The sequence below is a fragment of the Microtus oregoni genome, unplaced genomic scaffold, assembly GCF_018167655.1.
Source record: "Microtus oregoni isolate MIOR12 unplaced genomic scaffold, Mior012 000012F_ref0000307, whole genome shotgun sequence".
Classification (NCBI taxonomy): domain Eukaryota; kingdom Metazoa; phylum Chordata; class Mammalia; order Rodentia; family Cricetidae; genus Microtus; species Microtus oregoni.
In genome coordinates, this window is record NW_024543071.1 from 21,031,905 (window position 1) to 21,050,147 (window position 18,243).

Below are 18,243 nucleotides of genomic sequence, written 5' to 3' on the forward strand. Positions count from 1 at the left end.
ACAAAGGGAACACATGCATGCTAGTAGAACCTTAGTTTCTTACTCTAGTGAGGAAATAGTTCTAGAGAACAGTACCCTGAATGCAATTTGACAAACCAGTAAATTTCTTAACTATGTTAAAAATATTTATCCTAATACCCACATAGTAGTGATGTGGGATATCCTTCTGTATATATGTTGATTTTATAATTGGGGAATTAATAAAGTGGCCTTGGCCTATGGCAGGGCAGATTATAGCGAGGGTTGAAGTGCTACATACAGGGACGGGCAGGGAGGGAGAGAGAGAGAAGGCAGAGTCAGTGCGAAACCATGTAGCTGCTGAAGGATAGGAAGCCAAAACCTTACAGGTAGGTCATAGCCTCATGGTGATACACAGATTAGTATATATGGATTAATTTAAGATGTAAAAGTTAGTTAATAAGAATCTTGAGCTAGCTGGGCAGTGGCACATGCCTTTAATCTCAGCATAGAGAAGGCAGAAGCAGGCAGATCTCTGTGAGATTGAGGTCAGCCTCGTGTACAAGAGTGAGTTCCAGGACAGGCTCCAAAAACTACAGAAAAACCAGGTATTGAAAAAACTGAAAAAAAAGAAATCTGAGTTAATAGATCAAACTCTGTTATAATTAACACAGTTTCAGTGTGATTATTAGGGTTTGTGCTGCCAGGAAACAAATATTTAGTCCTTGTTTACAAAATTGCACCCACTCTTTGGGGCACGCATCCACATAAGTCATAAAATAACTTAAAGAAAATAGGGCCTCTAGAATTACCAAAATGGGAGTCAAGCACAGCTTCTTGGTAGCCACATTTTTTTTTAGATTTGTTTTTCTGCTTGCTGGTGGTGTGCAGAGGCAATGCTAGGGTCTTTTAATAGAAGGCTTCCTGACAAAGCATTAGCAGCAAAAACTGCGGAGCCCTTTTAGGAGCTAAGACCTTATTTCATGCTGGAAGCACACAAAAAGCTCTATATTTGATGGAAGGTTTTGTTATGGAGCATTTAAATGGGGTGTGTAAGCAGAGTGCTTCAAATTGCTTAATGGCAACATAGACCCACTGTTTCCCTAGAGCTGGGGTAGTAAGCATGGCTGACAGAGCCTGTAAACATGATTCCACCATGTTGGACTGGGCAGAGCACACAGTCAGGGATGTGAAGTTGTTCCTATTCATGCCTGCTTAACATTTAAAAAAGTGATTCTGGTCAGAAAATGATTACAGACAAATAGTAAAGAAAGATACAGATAGAAATAAAACGCTGAACGGGTCATAGTGTGTTTAAAAAATGTACATAGGTTTGAGAGAAAGAAGAAAAAGATTATTGTTATGAAAAGAAATAGTTTAAAAATAAAACAGCTTCTATAAAGAGACAATAAAAGTAATATAAAAGAGTATAAACAGTTGTGTAGAAGGAACAGTGAGCTGCATTCTGCCGCCTGGTTCCTAGCGGCCTGGCTAGCTTATGCCTCAAAATAACAACACACAAATTGTATTCTTTTAAATACTCCTAAGCCAATTATATCTAGCCTCTTCTTGGCTAATTCTCACATCTTGACTAACCATGAGGTGGTGGCTTACCAGGAAGATTCTAGCATATGTCCATCTTGGGCTGGAGCTTCATCCTGTCTGCCTCAGAGAGGAGAGCTATGGCATCTGGCTCACTTCCCTTCTTCCCAGAATTCTGTTCTGTCTACTCTGCCTACCTAATTTTCTGACCTACCAGACCAAGCAGTTTTCTTTATTGATTAACCAATGAAACAACAGATTGACAAATGACCTTCCCACATCACAGTTGTAGATTAAAGGTGTAAAAACGATAAAATAATCCACATAAAAATGGAATATACACAAGGAATCTAGATGATGTATATTATTGTGTTTTCCTTGACATTTTTGACTGAAGAGAAACATTTGATTCTGGGGGCTTCTAAATTAAACCAACATAAAGTCTCTTGAATTGAAACTTTGAATCTAAGATTATGTTGCTTTGGAAAGAGCTTCTGCTTTCGTATTCACAGTAGATGAGAACCTGTGGATTCCTTTCAGGCTAATAGGTTTTGATGGGACAAGATTCCCTGAAATGTCTCTGTGAACCCTAAAAATACATTTCCCAATGAATAGAAGGAAGCAATTTGAAGAAAACTATGCCCATATTTCCCAAATGATTGTTTATAAATGTTTGTTTTCATTTAAAGGGGGATATAATATAAAGATGAACACTTTGCTTTGGTATGGATATTAGTCTATTGACACAATTTAAGGTTTATTTTGTTACACTTCGTACATGTATTTCTGTTCTTGTTTAAGATAATATGTTTGCAGAGCTAATTTCAAAATATTTTGTATAATTAAAAATACAAGTTAATAGATTGTGAATTACAATAATCAAACTTCAGTCTTATTAGTTAAGATTTCTAGATATATAGAAATATATTTCATTTAGATAGATAAACCTCAACACTTCAAAGACCTATAGAATATGGAATTTAAAGTGTTTGAAGAATTTAAACTTTTCTTGATAATGACATATATCAGCTTGGGGGAGCAACAATCTATTTAAAGAGGTTGATGGGAATTGAAGAAACTCATTATGGAATTTGCCCTTCAGTGTGACAAGGCTAGCACTTTGGGTAAGAAACGCTCTTAGGTGGACTTTGTGATGGTAGCTATATGATCTGTATATGCAGGACCCAGAAAAAATTGATTGCCGATTTTGCTAACAAAAGATGAGACAGTACTTCAGTGTTCCTGCTCCACCAAAGAAAATGCCAGACATCCTGATGGACACAAAAGAAAGTGACTGATGAAGTATCACTGTAGACTAAGTAGTCTTTCAAATTTCCTGCTTCATGGAAGAGTCTGCTGGATACTATGGATCTATATGCTGAAGGTGGATGCCTTAACATTAGAGAAGAACTCTGGGTGATTGTCCTGGCAGCAAGATGTCTCTGTCAATTCTAGAAGTTTGGAAGCTGCTTGCAATGCATTTCCTGCTTACTTAGGTAAAATTATATCATTCTGGAGTTTGAAGATTTAAAGACAGATATTTACAGTTACAGTTTTCCTTAGTTATGATAATGGATATACTAGATAAAAAACTTTTTAGACTCACAAAGATAGGTTAAACAATAGAGTGATTTTCTTAATTTGCCAAATGTAAATGGACTAAATATTGTAACTATTATTCTTGCTTGATAAATGTCTTGTACATTTTATTTTTACTATGTTAAAATTAAAACTTTCCTTTTTATTTAGACAGAAAAGGGGAGATGATGTGGGATGTCCTCCTGTATATGCATTTCTTTTATTGGTTAATGAATAAAGCGGCCTTGGCTTGTGGCAAGGCAGAATATAATCAGGATGAAAGAGATATATAGAGAGAATAGTCAGAGTTGGGGAGAGATCATGTAGTTGCTGAAGGAGAAGGAGAACAGAAACTTAGCAGTAGGCAACAGCCTTGTGGTGATACACAGATTAATAGAGATGGATTGATTTAAGATGTAAGAGTTAGTTGATAAAAATCTGGAGATAATAGGCCAAATTTTTCTTAATTAATATAGTTTCTGTGTGATCATTTGTATCTTGGAAGCTAGGAAACAAATGAATAGTCTCAATTTACACAGTATTATAGGATTCACATCTCACAAGTGATATGTTTTGTCGTAGCAGAAGGAGACATTATCACCTATTAGCTTGTGGAAAACAATTGTCTATGGGATGTTCAGCCCCAGTTATAACATTCATGATAAACCCATTACACTTGAGGCTCAGGGTATATCTTAGAACATGAGGGAGAATGATAGCAATAATCAGATGGTAAGGAACTTTGCTACAGGATGACTTTTCTAGATATGACAGGGCAGCTACACTCATGAATTCTCTAAAATATGGCTGTTGAATATAACCTAAATAGTTATAACATCAAGTGAATTATGATGTTGCTGAGAAGAATTACTTGGGATGACAAGACTAGATGATGAGTTGCAATTAAAATCCTTGGAGAAAGACAGATGAGCACCAGAAAAGGTTATCCAATGTTAAGTGGTCAATCCTAAAATATACAGACGCTCAATATTAAATGTGATCACACTGTTGAATTTATATACTTATCCTTATGCACTTACACATGTAGCCACAATCATTAAAGAACATTGGATCTTGAATATCAAGGAAGGTTGGTGCATGGTAGGTGGTGGTCGAAGGAAAGAGCAGGAAGAAGTGGTGTAATTATATTATATTTAAATAACATACTAAAAATAACACTGACATATTTTAGATAGTTCAGTTAAAAATAAAGCACAAAAAGTAGTAGAGGAGTTAGATAACTCTGTAAAAGCCTATAATAAATTAAAGAAGATATATAAAGATAAAGCAGGAGAACACTTGAGCAATGGTAAGAAACCCAGCCTTCAGAAAGTGTATATAGAAAAAGACTAACACAGCATAGAACACATTCTTTAGAATATGTTGGTAGATATTTTCCAAAAACTAGAGTGGGATATTAACATCTATGTACAATAGGTGTGGAGATATGGAAATACAGAGACAAGAACAGGATCTGGCATGAGAATATATTCAAAATATCATAAAATTATCATATAACAAAATCAGAAAAGAAAGCAACTAAAAGTTGTAAGAGAGAAAAATAAAATTACTCTTATGACAGGGCTTTCAGAATTACATCAAGGTTTTTAACACAAACATTTAAAACCAGAGGGGTGCAGAATGATATATTCCAGATTCTGAATGACAGTTCTCAACCCAAAATAATATGCCCAGCAATGTATTAAGGAGAAATACATACTTAATAAAATACCTTACATATCTTTTCTTTTCCTTCTGTTCCCCCATATACTCTACTTTCATCCTCACCTCTGTAGAATACCTGTGGCAGCCTCCCCTGACTCCAATTTGATCCCATTGATTTTAGCTTTTCCCAATTGTTACTTTATCCCAGAAACCAAGTCCATTAGGCCACCAGTAGGTTCCCCTCAGGCTTTGCCTGCCAGAAAACTAAGGAATCTGCATGAAGATATTCTCTTCTCTTTTGTTCCCCCACATTCAAGCTCTAATTCTTATCTCCAGCACTGTAGCAGGATAATTGGTGCTGCATTGCCTACTCCCTTCTCTGACCTACTATGGATTGCACAGACTCCCATCCTAGCCTCCATCTCCTTACTTATTTCTTTATTCAAGACAGCACTTCCTGCTAACAAACAGACAACTCCTGCAAAGGAAGCAGGTAGTCTGACTGTATATCTTCTACTGTCCCTCTGTTGCCCTATATCTAATCACCCAGTCTCATTTCCAGGAACTACTTTTGCTAACTTTGCCTACTCCCCATAATAACTGCATCACAGTCATATAAAGAAAAACCACAAGTTACAAAAGAAAAAAATTCCTCATGTTCAAGTTGGGGGAAGGACGGAGTGGAGAGAAATGAAAGAGATATCGCAACAGAGGGAATCATGGGGTTATGGAGAAACCTGATGCTAGGGAAATTCCAAGGATTCCACAAAAATGACCCATAGCAGTAGTGGAGAGGGTGCCCAAACTGACCTTCCTTTGTAATCAGAATGGTGAATACCCTAACAATCATTATAGAAACTTCATCCAGTAACTGATGGAAGCAGATGCAGAGACCACATCAAGTACCAGGATGTGCTATATGAGTCCAGTCAAAAAGAGGGAGGAAGGTTTATATGAGAAAATGGGGTGAGGCCCAAAATTGTGGAAACTCAAGAACTACAGACCAACAGCTGGGGAGCCTGCATGGGACAGAACTAGGACCTCTTTATGTGGATCACAATTTCGTAGCCTTTTTTTCCGTGGGACCCCTGTCAATGGAACCAGGATCTGTCCCTCAAGCATGAGCTGGCTTTCTGAAGCTAACTCCAAATGGTGGGATATCTTTCTTAAACTTTTTTTTTTTAAAGATTTATTTATTTATTATGTATACAACTTTCTGCCTCCATGCATACCCACACGCCAGAGGAGGGCGCCAGATCTCATCACAGATGGTTTGGAGCCACCACGTGGTTGCTGGGAAATGAACCCAGGACCTCCGGAAGAGCAGACAGTGCTCCCAACCACTGAGCCATCTCTCCAGCCCATCTTTCTTAAACTTGATGCTGTTGGGGAGATGCTTAGTCCTCAATTGAATGTGCCAGGCCTTGTTGACTCCCCATGGGAGGCCTTACCCTTTCTGAGGAGTGGATGGTGTGGGTTAAGGAAAGGGGTTGGAACAGAAGGATGGAAAAGATGGGAAACTGTAGTTGGTATAAATTAATAAAAAAATAGAAAAAGAAAAATTTACCAAATCGAATAAATTCCATGAGTGCAATTTGAAGTAAAAAAATTAAACTTAGGCATGACCTTTACTATAGAAATTAGTGAACTAAAATGAAATCAAAAGTAATCACATTTAAACTGTTGTAAAAGATTTAGTATTGCATAATAATATGCATGAAAGATTTACATACTTAGAACCATTTCTGGATCTAAGAAGTTGAAAAATAAATAAATAAGTGGAAAATCAATTCAAGCACAGTGCTGAAATTTGGAGTAACTTTTCAAAGTTTGGAGGTATTATTCCTCAGAGTAATCTAATGAGTCACTTCTGTCTGTACTAAAAATCAAATAGGAAACAAGTCCACAGATTCAAGTGAAACTATGGAGAAAGATCTGAACCCTGAAAATGGTAGCCTACAGCAATGAATGCAGTGTGGTGTTGGCACACACATCAAGATGCAAAATACTTTGATATCCAGATATACACAGGATAATATGTAGGCGAGGAAAAAAAGGTAAAAATCTCTTAAACATGAAAGAAAACTTAAAAACCAAAAATAAAGATTCTGCAAGTTGTGAATCATAAGCTGTTAGTTGAAAATTTTGTGTGTTCTCCCCAAAGATAAATATGAAATGAATTTGAATCAGAAACTTTGTGCTGGAGATATGCACAAAGAAAATGAAAACCTGCCATCAAGAAACACATGCACACATGTTTCTGACTCAGATGAGTCAGAGGTAGAAATAATGCAAAGACAAAGAATGACGAATGAGTGTGTTGTTCTCACGCTTGTAAATGAAGATTGCAGTAACAGGTGACCACAGTACAGAAACAAGCTGAAATTTTAGGAGCATCCAAGATTTTATGCATGTGCACAAAGACAGAAAGTAAACGCCCTCTACTGAGAAGTGTTTTAGATGTCAGTATACTCTGCCAGAGAGATACAGGAAAGTCCATAAAGAGAAAAATTACATTCACAGTTACTATCGATGACATGGAGTTTGGAGAGAAATTGTTAATGGCTTGGTGTGTTTGGTAGAGTGACACAACATTTTGAAACTAGAAGGTCATCAGTGCTTCAAATTGGAGACTGGCACCATAGGTTAATATTATCTCTGTTTTTCAAATTGCTCAGCCCCCTTATTAATTGACAGTTTAAATGCAGTCTCTGTGTGAATTTCTACTGGCCTCTTTACAAATATTGACAACATATCTTAAATTCATCTGGAAATTTAAAGGATTCAGAATGGTAAAGCAGTCTGTCAGAAACATGTAGCAAAGTTCAGGGATTCACAATTCTGGATTTTAAATACTGATATAATAATTCAATAAAAAAGACTTCAGACACTGAACCACTATAAAAATATACAAACCATGAAAATGGAAGTACAACTGACTCGCATCACACCAGAATATTTAACATTAGTTTTTTTCTAAATAAGAGTGCAAAGTAAATTGTGGAGAAACACTTTCTGAAATTACACATTGCTAACAGTTAATCCTGACAGCAACCCAATCTCTAACCTCACTGGTATTAATTTATTAACTCATGAGAAATTATACTCAAAGCTTTACTCTTTCATCCACCTACTATTCCCCATGGTACACATCATTCATCCTTTAGAAGTCATATGTGGCGTCGATCAGTAAAAATGTGTACTGATCTCTTTTAATCTATACGATATTCAAGTGATCAAAAGACAGTCATTGATGATATTGGTGCTCAAAGTAGACAGAAAAGTTTATGATTTATGACTATATTGAAATTTGTTTCCTTTTGTTTGCCTTTTGTGTAGTTTTTCTACTATGCTAGATTTTTATGAATCTTTCTTTTTTGGTTTTAAATAAAAAACGGGATCAGTGGGCTTTTATTAACAATTTTAACCATTTTTCAGGCTTACACACACATAAACAATACTAAATTGTTTTTCAAATGATACTGACATGGTTTTAAACATTACTTCAAATAAGTATAAAATACTTTACGAATTTAATAATTGAACAAATGAATATTAGCACTGTACCTGCCTTCCTTTAATTAGGAAATAATCAATAAAGTCCCGAGGGTTGGTAGCATCCAAGGATTCCTCATGTTCTTTTATTTTTGCTGAAAGGTAACTCTGAATAGAAGTCAAGTTTTTATAAAACGTATTATGGGTCCCTGGACAATAATCAATCAGAACAGGGAACATATTGCAAACCTGCAAGGAAATGCAAGAATTTACTAAAAATAGACACTGTGTTGACCTAAGTAAAATATATTAGGAATGTGTCATATGAATGATTTGAATTGCTAGATAGAGGAATGATTCATATTCATCATAAATTCATTATTTATATTCTTTATTCTAATAGAGAGATTTGAGGAAGAAATTTCTCCCATAATAGTTAATGATCTTAGTATAATTTCCATATTCACCATATCTCTTAACAAAAATTTTGTTCATATAAACTCTTTGAAGGCTCAAATAAATTCTGTCCTACAGTTTGAAATACATGTGATTTAAACACTCACACTTTCAATGTGACAATATAAGTTAAAAATTTGGGGGTAACATTTACAGAAAAATCTAGTGCCCCAGATTCAATATCTATTGATTATCTTCAAAATGCAATGACTCTTTAGTGGTGGGTTTGGTTCAAAGAAATGTGTGTGTGCTAAAATTAATTGCACCACATGGCCTTAGTGTTTTCTCTTTGATCAAACATTCATTTTGTATGCAGAGAGCAAGAAACTTTCATTCATACTAGAACAATTCTATGAGGATATTTATGGTCCACATGGCATTAAAACATACATCTTTCCATTTTTACTGACAATCTATAAACTAGAATTCCCAACTGACCCATTGAATGGCAGGAGTACTCAGTGTTTACTGTCAGCCTTCTTTGCCATTAATACTCTTCCTCCTTTCAGAGAATATTATGTCTATACTAAAATAAAGCTCCCTAGTATTATGTTCAGAATTGGCTTAATGAAAAGAAGATAAAGTATTTGGTTAGTAAAAGGTCCTTTGATTTGGTGTAGGAGGTCCTTCTGTCTATGTGTTGCTTTCATTGGTTGAATAAAAAAACTGCCTTGGCCTTTTGATGGGGCAGAACTTATGTGGGTGGAGAAGACAGAACTGAATTCTGGAAGAAAGCAGAGTGAGAGAGCCCCCATAAAGCTGCCAGAGTCAGACAAGCTGAATCTTTCCCAGTACGCCACAACTTCATGGTGACATACAGATTATTAGAAATGGCTTAAATTAAGATGTGAGAGTTAGTCAATGAGAGGCTAGACCTAATGGGCCAGGCAGTGTTTAAATGAATACAGCTTCTGGGTGATTATTCCTGGTGTAAGCTAGCTTGGACAAGACAGAACAAGGGGCCCAGCTCTCCCTACAACAGTGAATGACAGATCACAATTCTGTAGTAATCAACAGGAAGATTCATGGATAAGAAATAATTAGGCTTGAGTTAGTTGGCATCAGCATCTAAGTTTTTGCTATTTGTATACTTATGGGTTTAGACCTCCCTTCCAAGAATTATTTCCATAATACATTAGCCCTTCTCAGCTGGTTACCTCCTTCCTTCATGATCCACATTGAATTTGAGCTGTAAGGAAGAAAGAGCATAAGTGTGTTCTCATAAGGAAAGGATATTGGATTTACCTGTGCCCAGAGAGAGCTCATAATCTTAGTGTTCGCATTCAGTTTTTCTATCAAGCTAACTAAAACTTGATCATTATATTCAAAACGATTATGGAAAATAATGGAGCAAACGACATTGCAGGGAGCACAGGTCAAGATGATGGAGGGATCATATGGTGAGCCTGAAGAGTTAGAAACAAATGCCAAATATTACTAAACTATATGAAGAAGAAATGTTGCTCTTTGTTAACTACTGAAAGTAATTTAAACATTTCAAATGGAATTGTAATTTTGAATATTCTTAACTACTATATACTTAACTGGTGAATAATACACAATCATACTTACCTTACTTTTCAGTTAATCTTCAAACTTACTCGTTTACTAAGAAGAAATCATGTCTATTTTACTGGCTGGTTTAACCTCAAGTACATGCTATTATCTTGAAAATGATTTTTATTTAGTTATTTAATCCTGACTTTGGTTTTCCCTTCAAAAAAGACAATTGGGGATCGTGGAGTAAATAGTACTCAGTAACAATTATTTTGGCAAGATTGTAATCCAAACCTGAAGTACATACAGGCTATTATATATAAAAATAAAAGGCATTAAATTGTAGGTTATTATAGGGAGTAAAGGGGAAGCATACCGTACACAACATACAGTATGTCTAAACATACCAAAATTCTGTTATGAGATTAAAATGTGAAAATCTCTATTCACTTCTGCTAGAGAGTAAATGCTCCTTTTTCTGGATTCTCCTAAGTAGTAGTATAAGAGTTTACGTTTAACCACACATCAAAGCTTTACTCTCAGGACAAAGCAACCAGAGAACACATGAAAAATGTTTTTTTTGGTTTATAAATACCCTGGATCATCCAATGTGCAATGAACACAGTTACAAGCAATGAACACAGTTACAAGCCTTCTTTGGGGTGGCCGTATACCAACCGAAAAGTCATAACTCGATGACTAAAAATTTTTTTATTAAAATAAGCAGATCATTTTTACTTCTCGTGAGGATGTCATACTGCCATTTGATCATCTGAATTACAGGAATTACCCGTTGCCCATTTGAAGGGATACTGATGACACTTTTAGAGCATTCTGTATCCTAATAGGTAAGGTCACTAAAAAGTTTTGTTTGTATTCTACAAGTTGTGTAACAGAAAAACCTACCAAGTTCAAGGATCTTACAATAAATGGCACTACATCCTAAAAATTAACCAATTACATTAACAGACTATTCACAGTCCAAAGATGGAACAATGACTAATATTAATTATTTATTTTGTTAGCTATATAAATGAGGTATGATGAGTCCAATACTAGTGTTCTAAAACATTTATCAAATGAACAAACTTCCATTACTCAGTAATGCATAAGGACTCTCTAGTTATCTTATTGGGCTTACTTCAAGATCATTCACAATAATAGCATTTTCATATAAATTGTAGCATGATATTAAACCATTTCATCTCTTGTATGTACATGGGCACTGCTGGCTTATAATAAAAAAGGTTTTCTGGCAGTACATTTTTAAGTTAAGTTATATCATCTATATATGTGGCACCAACATCAATGTCTTCATCTCATTTTTGGCAGATAACACCATTTTAATATTTGGTATACTTACATTTTTAAATATACCACATAAATATGTTCAACGTTATCTTTTCTTTTATCATGAGAAGATACTTTTTCCACATCTTTCAAAATTTTATTATTGATCCTATTTGAACACATATCACTTGGGCAAATCCTTTTGAAATATATATTTTTAGAGTCTATTTCCATCCATCTGGGAAAGATTTGTACCACTTAAAGGTCTGCATCACACATCTCCTTTATGATATATCAAATCCTTGTCTTCTTCACTTTTCTTTTACTTCTTCAATTGCTGTCACCATTCTCACTAGGATTTTTGACAATGAATGTCCAGAGTTTACGATATATGTGAAACCAATTTGATACCCACAGACATTATAAGAATCAGCTATTGTTTGTCCCTTTGGCATTACATGCAGATCTGTTTCAAGATTCTCACACTTAGGGCAGAAAAAAAAACTTTTATAAATCTATCAAAAAGTCTTGCAGCTTATTTGTCTTATAAGAGCCAGTGAAAATATAGTAGTGATTCTTGACATCAAAATGGGTCTGTGCTTCTAAGGTCACAAACAAAATATTTAGGTGGAACTGCTAGAGGCCTTTGAAATATTATTCATGTTGATTATAACTGATTGAGATATTACTGAGTTGATTACAACTCTTTTCATTCTAGTCTTATTCCTCATCCTTGGCACTCAAATGAGGCAAGTTATTGTAATAAAAGAGTTTGAGACAGTGCCATTGACTTTGATAGGTACTTTGGCATATCAGTTGTTTTAACATAGAGGTCAATGTTTCTTTCATTGTAATTTGTTATGTTTTGTTTTTCTAAAGAATAAGGTCTTGTAGCTCCTGCAGCCAGGGCTGACATAATTTACTTCAAGTGTTCTTTCTTACTTACATGAAAACATTTTTTACTACTAAATTTTAATCTTTTTGCTTCTGTGAAATATTTTCTGAGAATAGGTACCAGTGACGACTCAACATCTCCTTTCTCAAATAAAGATATAAGCCCTTGGGGCTCATCATTGATAGGGAAAAGAGTCCCTGGATCTGTCAGGATTGGCAGGGTTTCTCTGCTTGTATGTGCATGGCTGAGAAGCTTTTGGGCCAATCTCAGCAATGCTCCCATCTGTGTAAGTAGTGCCTAATCCTGGAAAACTGGAGAGGACAATTCTGTGAGCCATAGGTTCATTCATAAGCAACAGGAGTAGCATCCAGAGTGTTGGCAAAGAAACAACCATCACTTTTCTAACACAAACCTTAAAGGGGAAAATGACATGAAGACTGAAGACACACAGGGAAATGCTAGAGAACCAACCAAGCCAACATTTTAAGTAAAATTACTAAGTTTAGTTATTTCCAAATGTACATTTATTTTGAATATTTGTGTTGAAACATGTTTTATTAAGGCCATAAATCAAACCCTAAATGTTATGCAAGAAGAAATAACAATACCGTTCTGATACCATGCAAACAGCTGAGATACACTAATCAAAAAGAATTCTACTACACTCATATGAGAAATGAAATTATTACATCATGCCACAGTTGCCAAAAACTACAAACAAAATACAAAAAGGACCGTTAGATACTTTAGAGAAGAAGTCTAGATCATTGCTGTTCAAGAAAGAAAAGAAAATTGTAGAAAAGGAAGGTGAAGAAAAGAAAGGTAATTCAATCTTTGCTAGGGTTCTTATGTTTGATCAGTAACTATTGCTATTGGAAATTGTATTGCGGCGAGATGATAAGCAAAGCAAACCCCTTTTTTTTGATGAGTGGAATGTATGGCTCCATAATGCTATAGAAAATTAACATGAGACCCATACCCATGAAATCTCTTTAGAAAACAATGCTTTGCATAGGATGGGAAAAATTGACTGATGCAGATATACATAGAACACGATGTAAACGTCAGCTTATAAACCTGCACTTACCATTGGTTTTCTTCAGTTCCTCCACAAGGAACTGTGCTTCTTCTTGAATTTGGTTCTCAATACTTCTTTTCCCCATACCCAGTTTTCTCAGGGTTAAGAGTGAAAAGTGCTTTGTTTCTTTCCATGCATCTCCATTGCTAAACGCAGTGCCTAAAAAAATTGGAATAGAAGACTATGGAGTATGTCTGCGAGATAGATAAAGGAACAGACTGGTCACACACATAGAGTCCCAAACTTATTCCTGAAAAGCAAACATGATGTCTGCTTTCCACACCCCATCTCACTATATATACTACCCAGTATACTCAGAAGCACATGCATACTTACCAAAGCCTTTCAAAACCATATCAAAAATAGGGACATTTCCTCTTCCACCAAACTCCTCCCCATGACCTATGAGAGCTTCTTTTATTGCCTCATAGCCATGCAACACCACAGCGGGTTTCATGCCAAAATACAGAGTGAACACAGGGCCATAGATTTTAGAGAACTGTAATGATAATAGGAAACAAATATTCTAAAATTGTCACTGTAGTTGACCTCTTCATACTGGCAATAGCACTGTGTTAAAATATTTTTATGCAGAAAAACTAAGTTTGAAGTTTGTATATACCTTTCAATATGAGATGATTGTTTCATATAAATGACCTTCTGGGTGCCAAACAATATCCCAGGCTACTTATAGTCTAAAGAGAAAGAACCACCTTACTATGATATTAAACAGATCACTTTGTCATATTTTACAAAGTACCTGAAGTAAAAATTTCACACTCATTTCCTGGGTTCTAATGCAAAGGAGTAGAGCCTTCAAATCAACACTATGCTCATCCATTTTTTGGATAATGCAGATCATTCTCTCGCTAACTACATACTGAATCCATAGTCACATGACTTCTGTGGACCTAACTGTGAATACTTTCTGTTAAAATTTACAAAACCTGTGAAGAATGGTAAACATCTAAACTCTTGGGTCAGCACAAGAGTTCAAATTCAGTCCTCATCTATTATTACAAAAGTACAGAGTAAGCGTCACAGAAGCTGCACCACAATATACAGAACTGTAGAAAAAATATCCTCATCATGAAGTATTTTTGGTCCCAGGCATAGGCTTTGTATGGAATCAAAGGAGATCGGGAAACCACAGTATAAGCAAAGCCACACTGTTTATGGTTTCCTTTATCTGTGTGATCCCATGCCCATTGCTTTACTGTTAATCAGGATCCAATTAATTCTACAGAGTAAGGCATGAATGAAAAATCCAAGAACAATGTTCTCTACAATTATGACTCATTTAAATAAATATTCATTGTAATGCTAATTCCAATTGGTTTTAATATTAAACACCTAGAGTCAGATATTAGGGGGTGAAAGCTGAGAGATCAGAGAAGCAGTTCAGCCAGCCACTAGAGGGACTTTTACCTCTGTAGAATTCTCAGATTCAAAGGTGTGATCCTGTCTTTAGAACTACAAACTGCATCTCCAGACTGAATCCTCAGACTGAATGCACAGACTGTATCCTCATATGGCATTCTCAGAGCACATCTGAGCTCTTGTTTCCTCCTGCCTTGTGTCCCCTCTCTGCCCAACTATATCACTTCCCTTCTCTACCTCCCTGGTACTTGATTTAAAGGTGTGAGCCACTACCACATGGCTCTGTTTCCTTTGAGACTGGACCAGTATAGTGTAGCCCAGGTTGGCTTTGAACTCACAGAGGTCTGCCTGCCTTTTTCTTCTAAGTCCTGGAAGTAAAGTTACGTGCCACCACTGCACATACCTTTAATTTGTTCTATTTTAATTAACACATACCTGAAATTAGTTCTATACTTTGTTCTTTAGGCAATATTTATTTGTTAGATCACAAAATCTCACTATAATCCCTCAGTCTTCACCATCAGTAAAATAATAGAAAATGTTTGTGAAAGAAGGATTTGAAAAAGTAGATAAAACTTTTAATTCTGTGATTATATTATAAAATCAGTGTCCTTAATATTCTGTAACCTGAAATCTTGTTTATTACTAATTCCAACTGCAGTACTACAGGCAAGTCTCAGAAAAGACAAAAACAACTTTACTGTTTTTCACTTTACACCCATTTAAAAAATATGTTCTCTAGTACTAGAGTTTCTCTGAAAGCAGCATCACTCATATCTCTCTATACAAAGTACCAGACAAGCATGAAGTGTACTCACATTGGTAAAGGCTTGGTGAACATTTTTTACATCTATCTGGTGGATGTTGCCAATAATTGGCAGAGGAGTAGGTCCAGGAGGTAGCTTTCCTCGTGTAGAACTTTGTTTCCAGTGTGAGAAGAGAAGCAGACATGTCAGAATGAGCACCGAGACCATGACTAGATCCATGGTTAGCCTTCCCACAGGCACAAGTGTGATCACATAGTACAGAGGTTGTATAATGCGGCCATGGGAACTGACCTCTTGTACTTTGGAGCATCATTGAGAAACCAACTAGGTACTGTTTAAGCTCTCTTCCAAGTAGACTCTGTCCCTGTGATAACAAAAGTTAAAAGTGAACAGTTATTTCACCTTGTCCTTTTTAAGGGTGCCTCTTAGTGATTTTCACCTATTTTTACAGAGTTATGATGATATATTATTGATAAATATGAACAATGAAATTGATATTTTGAAATCCTGTCTTTATTTGAAAATAGTTAATTTTTAGAATATTTTATTCTGAAATTATAGAATAATTTTGTCATTTTAAAGTTTCATTTTCTTCATCCAAATGTGTCCATATTTGCATTTCTTTGTCATCTTTCTACTGTGTGTCAAATTTGTTTTCTTAGTTTATAAAATAAGATTTATTTATTTTGTATACAGTGTTTTTTTCACTTATTTTGCATACCAAACACAGTTTTCCCTTCCCTCCTCTTCTCCCAGTTTCCCCCTGCTTTCCATCTACTTGACTCCCTTCCACTCTTCCCCTTTCTTCCTTTAGAAAGGGGCAGAACCCACAGGCTGGAATAAAGCATGAATCATAAACAGTGGGTGCACAATAATGAAATTTTCTTTTTTCTTTTTTTTTAACTTTTTTTTTATTGAGAAAAGGAGAAAAAAAAAGTTTCCTCCTTCTCCCAGCCTCCCATTTTCCTCCCCCTCCTACCCTTCTCCCCCTCCTCCCACCCTTCTTCCCCTCCCCCCACTCCTCTCCCCCTCCCTCTCCAGTCCAAAGAGCAGTCAGGGTTCCCTGCCCTGTGGTAAGTCCTAGGTCCTCCCACCTCCGTCCATTTCTAGGAAGGTAAACATCCAAACTGGCTAGGCTCCCACAAAGCCGCACATTACGTAGGTTCAAAACCCCGTGCCATTGTCCTTGGGTTCTCATCAGCCCTCATTGTTCGCCATGCTCAGAGAGTCCAGTTTTATCCCATGCTTTTTCAGTTACAGTCCAGCTGGCCTTGGTGAGCTCCCAATAGATCAACCCCACTGTCTCAGTGGGTGGCCTCCCCTCGTGGTCCCGACTTCTTTGCTCATGTTCTCCCTCCTTCTGCTCCTCATTGGGACCTTGGGAGCTCAGTCCAGTGCTCCAGTGTGGGTCTCTGTCGCTGTCTCCATCCATCACCAGATGAAGGTTCTATGATGATATGCAAGATATTCGTCAGTATTGCTATAGGATAGGGCCAGTTCAGGTTCCCTATCCTCAGCTGCCCAAGGAACTAACTGGGGACCTCGGCTTGGGCATCTGGGAGCCCTCTAGGTTCAAGTCTCTTGCCAACTCTAAGGTGGCTCCCTTAACTAAAATTGTGCTTCCGTGTTTCCCTATCCAACCTTCCTTTATCCCAATCCCCCCTTTTCCCAAAATCCCCCCATTCTCCCTTTCTCCCTTTTCTCTCCCCATCTCCCCTTACCCCCATCCCACCTCACCCCCAAGCTCTCAATTTTCTCCCCGGCAATTTTGTCTACTTCCCATAGCCAAGAGGACAACTATATGTTTTTCCTTTGGTACACCTTCTTACTTAGCTTCTTTGGGATCACCAATTGTAGACTCCGTGACCCTTGTTTATGGCTCGAAACCAATTATGAGTGAGTACATCCCATATTCATCTTTTTGGGTCTGGGTTACCTCACTCAGGATAGTGTTTTCTATTTCCATCCATTTGCATGCAAAATTTGAGAAGTCATTGTTTTTTACCGCAGCGTAGTACTACTAGACTTTAAAATGCTAATTAATCCAATTAAAAAATGGGGCATTGAACTGAACAGAGAATTCTCAGCAGAGGAAGTTCAAATGGCCAAAAGACACTTAAGGTCATGCTCAACCTCCTTTGTGATCAGGGAAATGCAAATCAAAACAACTTTGAGATATCATCTTACACCTGTCAGAATGGCTAAAATAAAAAACTCCAATGATAGCCTTTGCTGGAGAGGCTGTGGAGGAAGGGGTACCCTCATCCATTGCTGGTGGGAATGCAATCTTGTGCAACCACTTTGGAAATCGGTGTTTCGGTTTCTCAGGAAATTCGGGATCAACCTACCCCTGGACCCAGCAATACCACTCCTGGGAATATACCCAAGAGATGCCCTATCATATGACAAGAGCATTTGTTCAACTATGTTCATAGCAGTATTATTTGTAATAGCCAGAACCTGGAAACAACCTAGATGCCCTTCAATAGAAGAATGGATGAAGAGAGTGTGGAATATCTACACATTAGAGTAATGAAATTTTCTTAAATGTAGATTAGTTGCCAAAGCATGGGTGGCAGTTTGTAGAAATGAACTGTTTCTCAAATTTGCTTGTTTGTTTCCCACCTGCTCCAACCTGAAAT

General features: G+C 36.6%; 1 protein-coding gene across 1 annotated transcript in view; it reads right to left on the reverse strand.

The window, feature by feature from the left end:
• Window positions 1-15,839, reverse strand: part of LOC121453988 (cytochrome P450 2C26-like) — a 28,280-nt gene extending 12,441 nt beyond the window's left edge. Inside the window, exons 1-5 of the mRNA XM_041661141.1 lie at window positions 15,653-15,839; window positions 13,791-13,953; window positions 13,464-13,613; window positions 9,940-10,100; window positions 8,311-8,487 (exon numbers count right to left, since the gene is read on the reverse strand). Coding sequence (XP_041517075.1) covers window positions 8,311-8,487; window positions 9,940-10,100; window positions 13,464-13,613; window positions 13,791-13,953; window positions 15,653-15,820 — 819 coding nt within the window. The 5' untranslated portion in view covers window positions 15,821-15,839. The remainder of the gene's footprint in view (window positions 1-8,310; window positions 8,488-9,939; window positions 10,101-13,463; window positions 13,614-13,790; window positions 13,954-15,652) is intronic.
• Window positions 15,840-18,243: the final 2,404 nt, after the last annotated feature.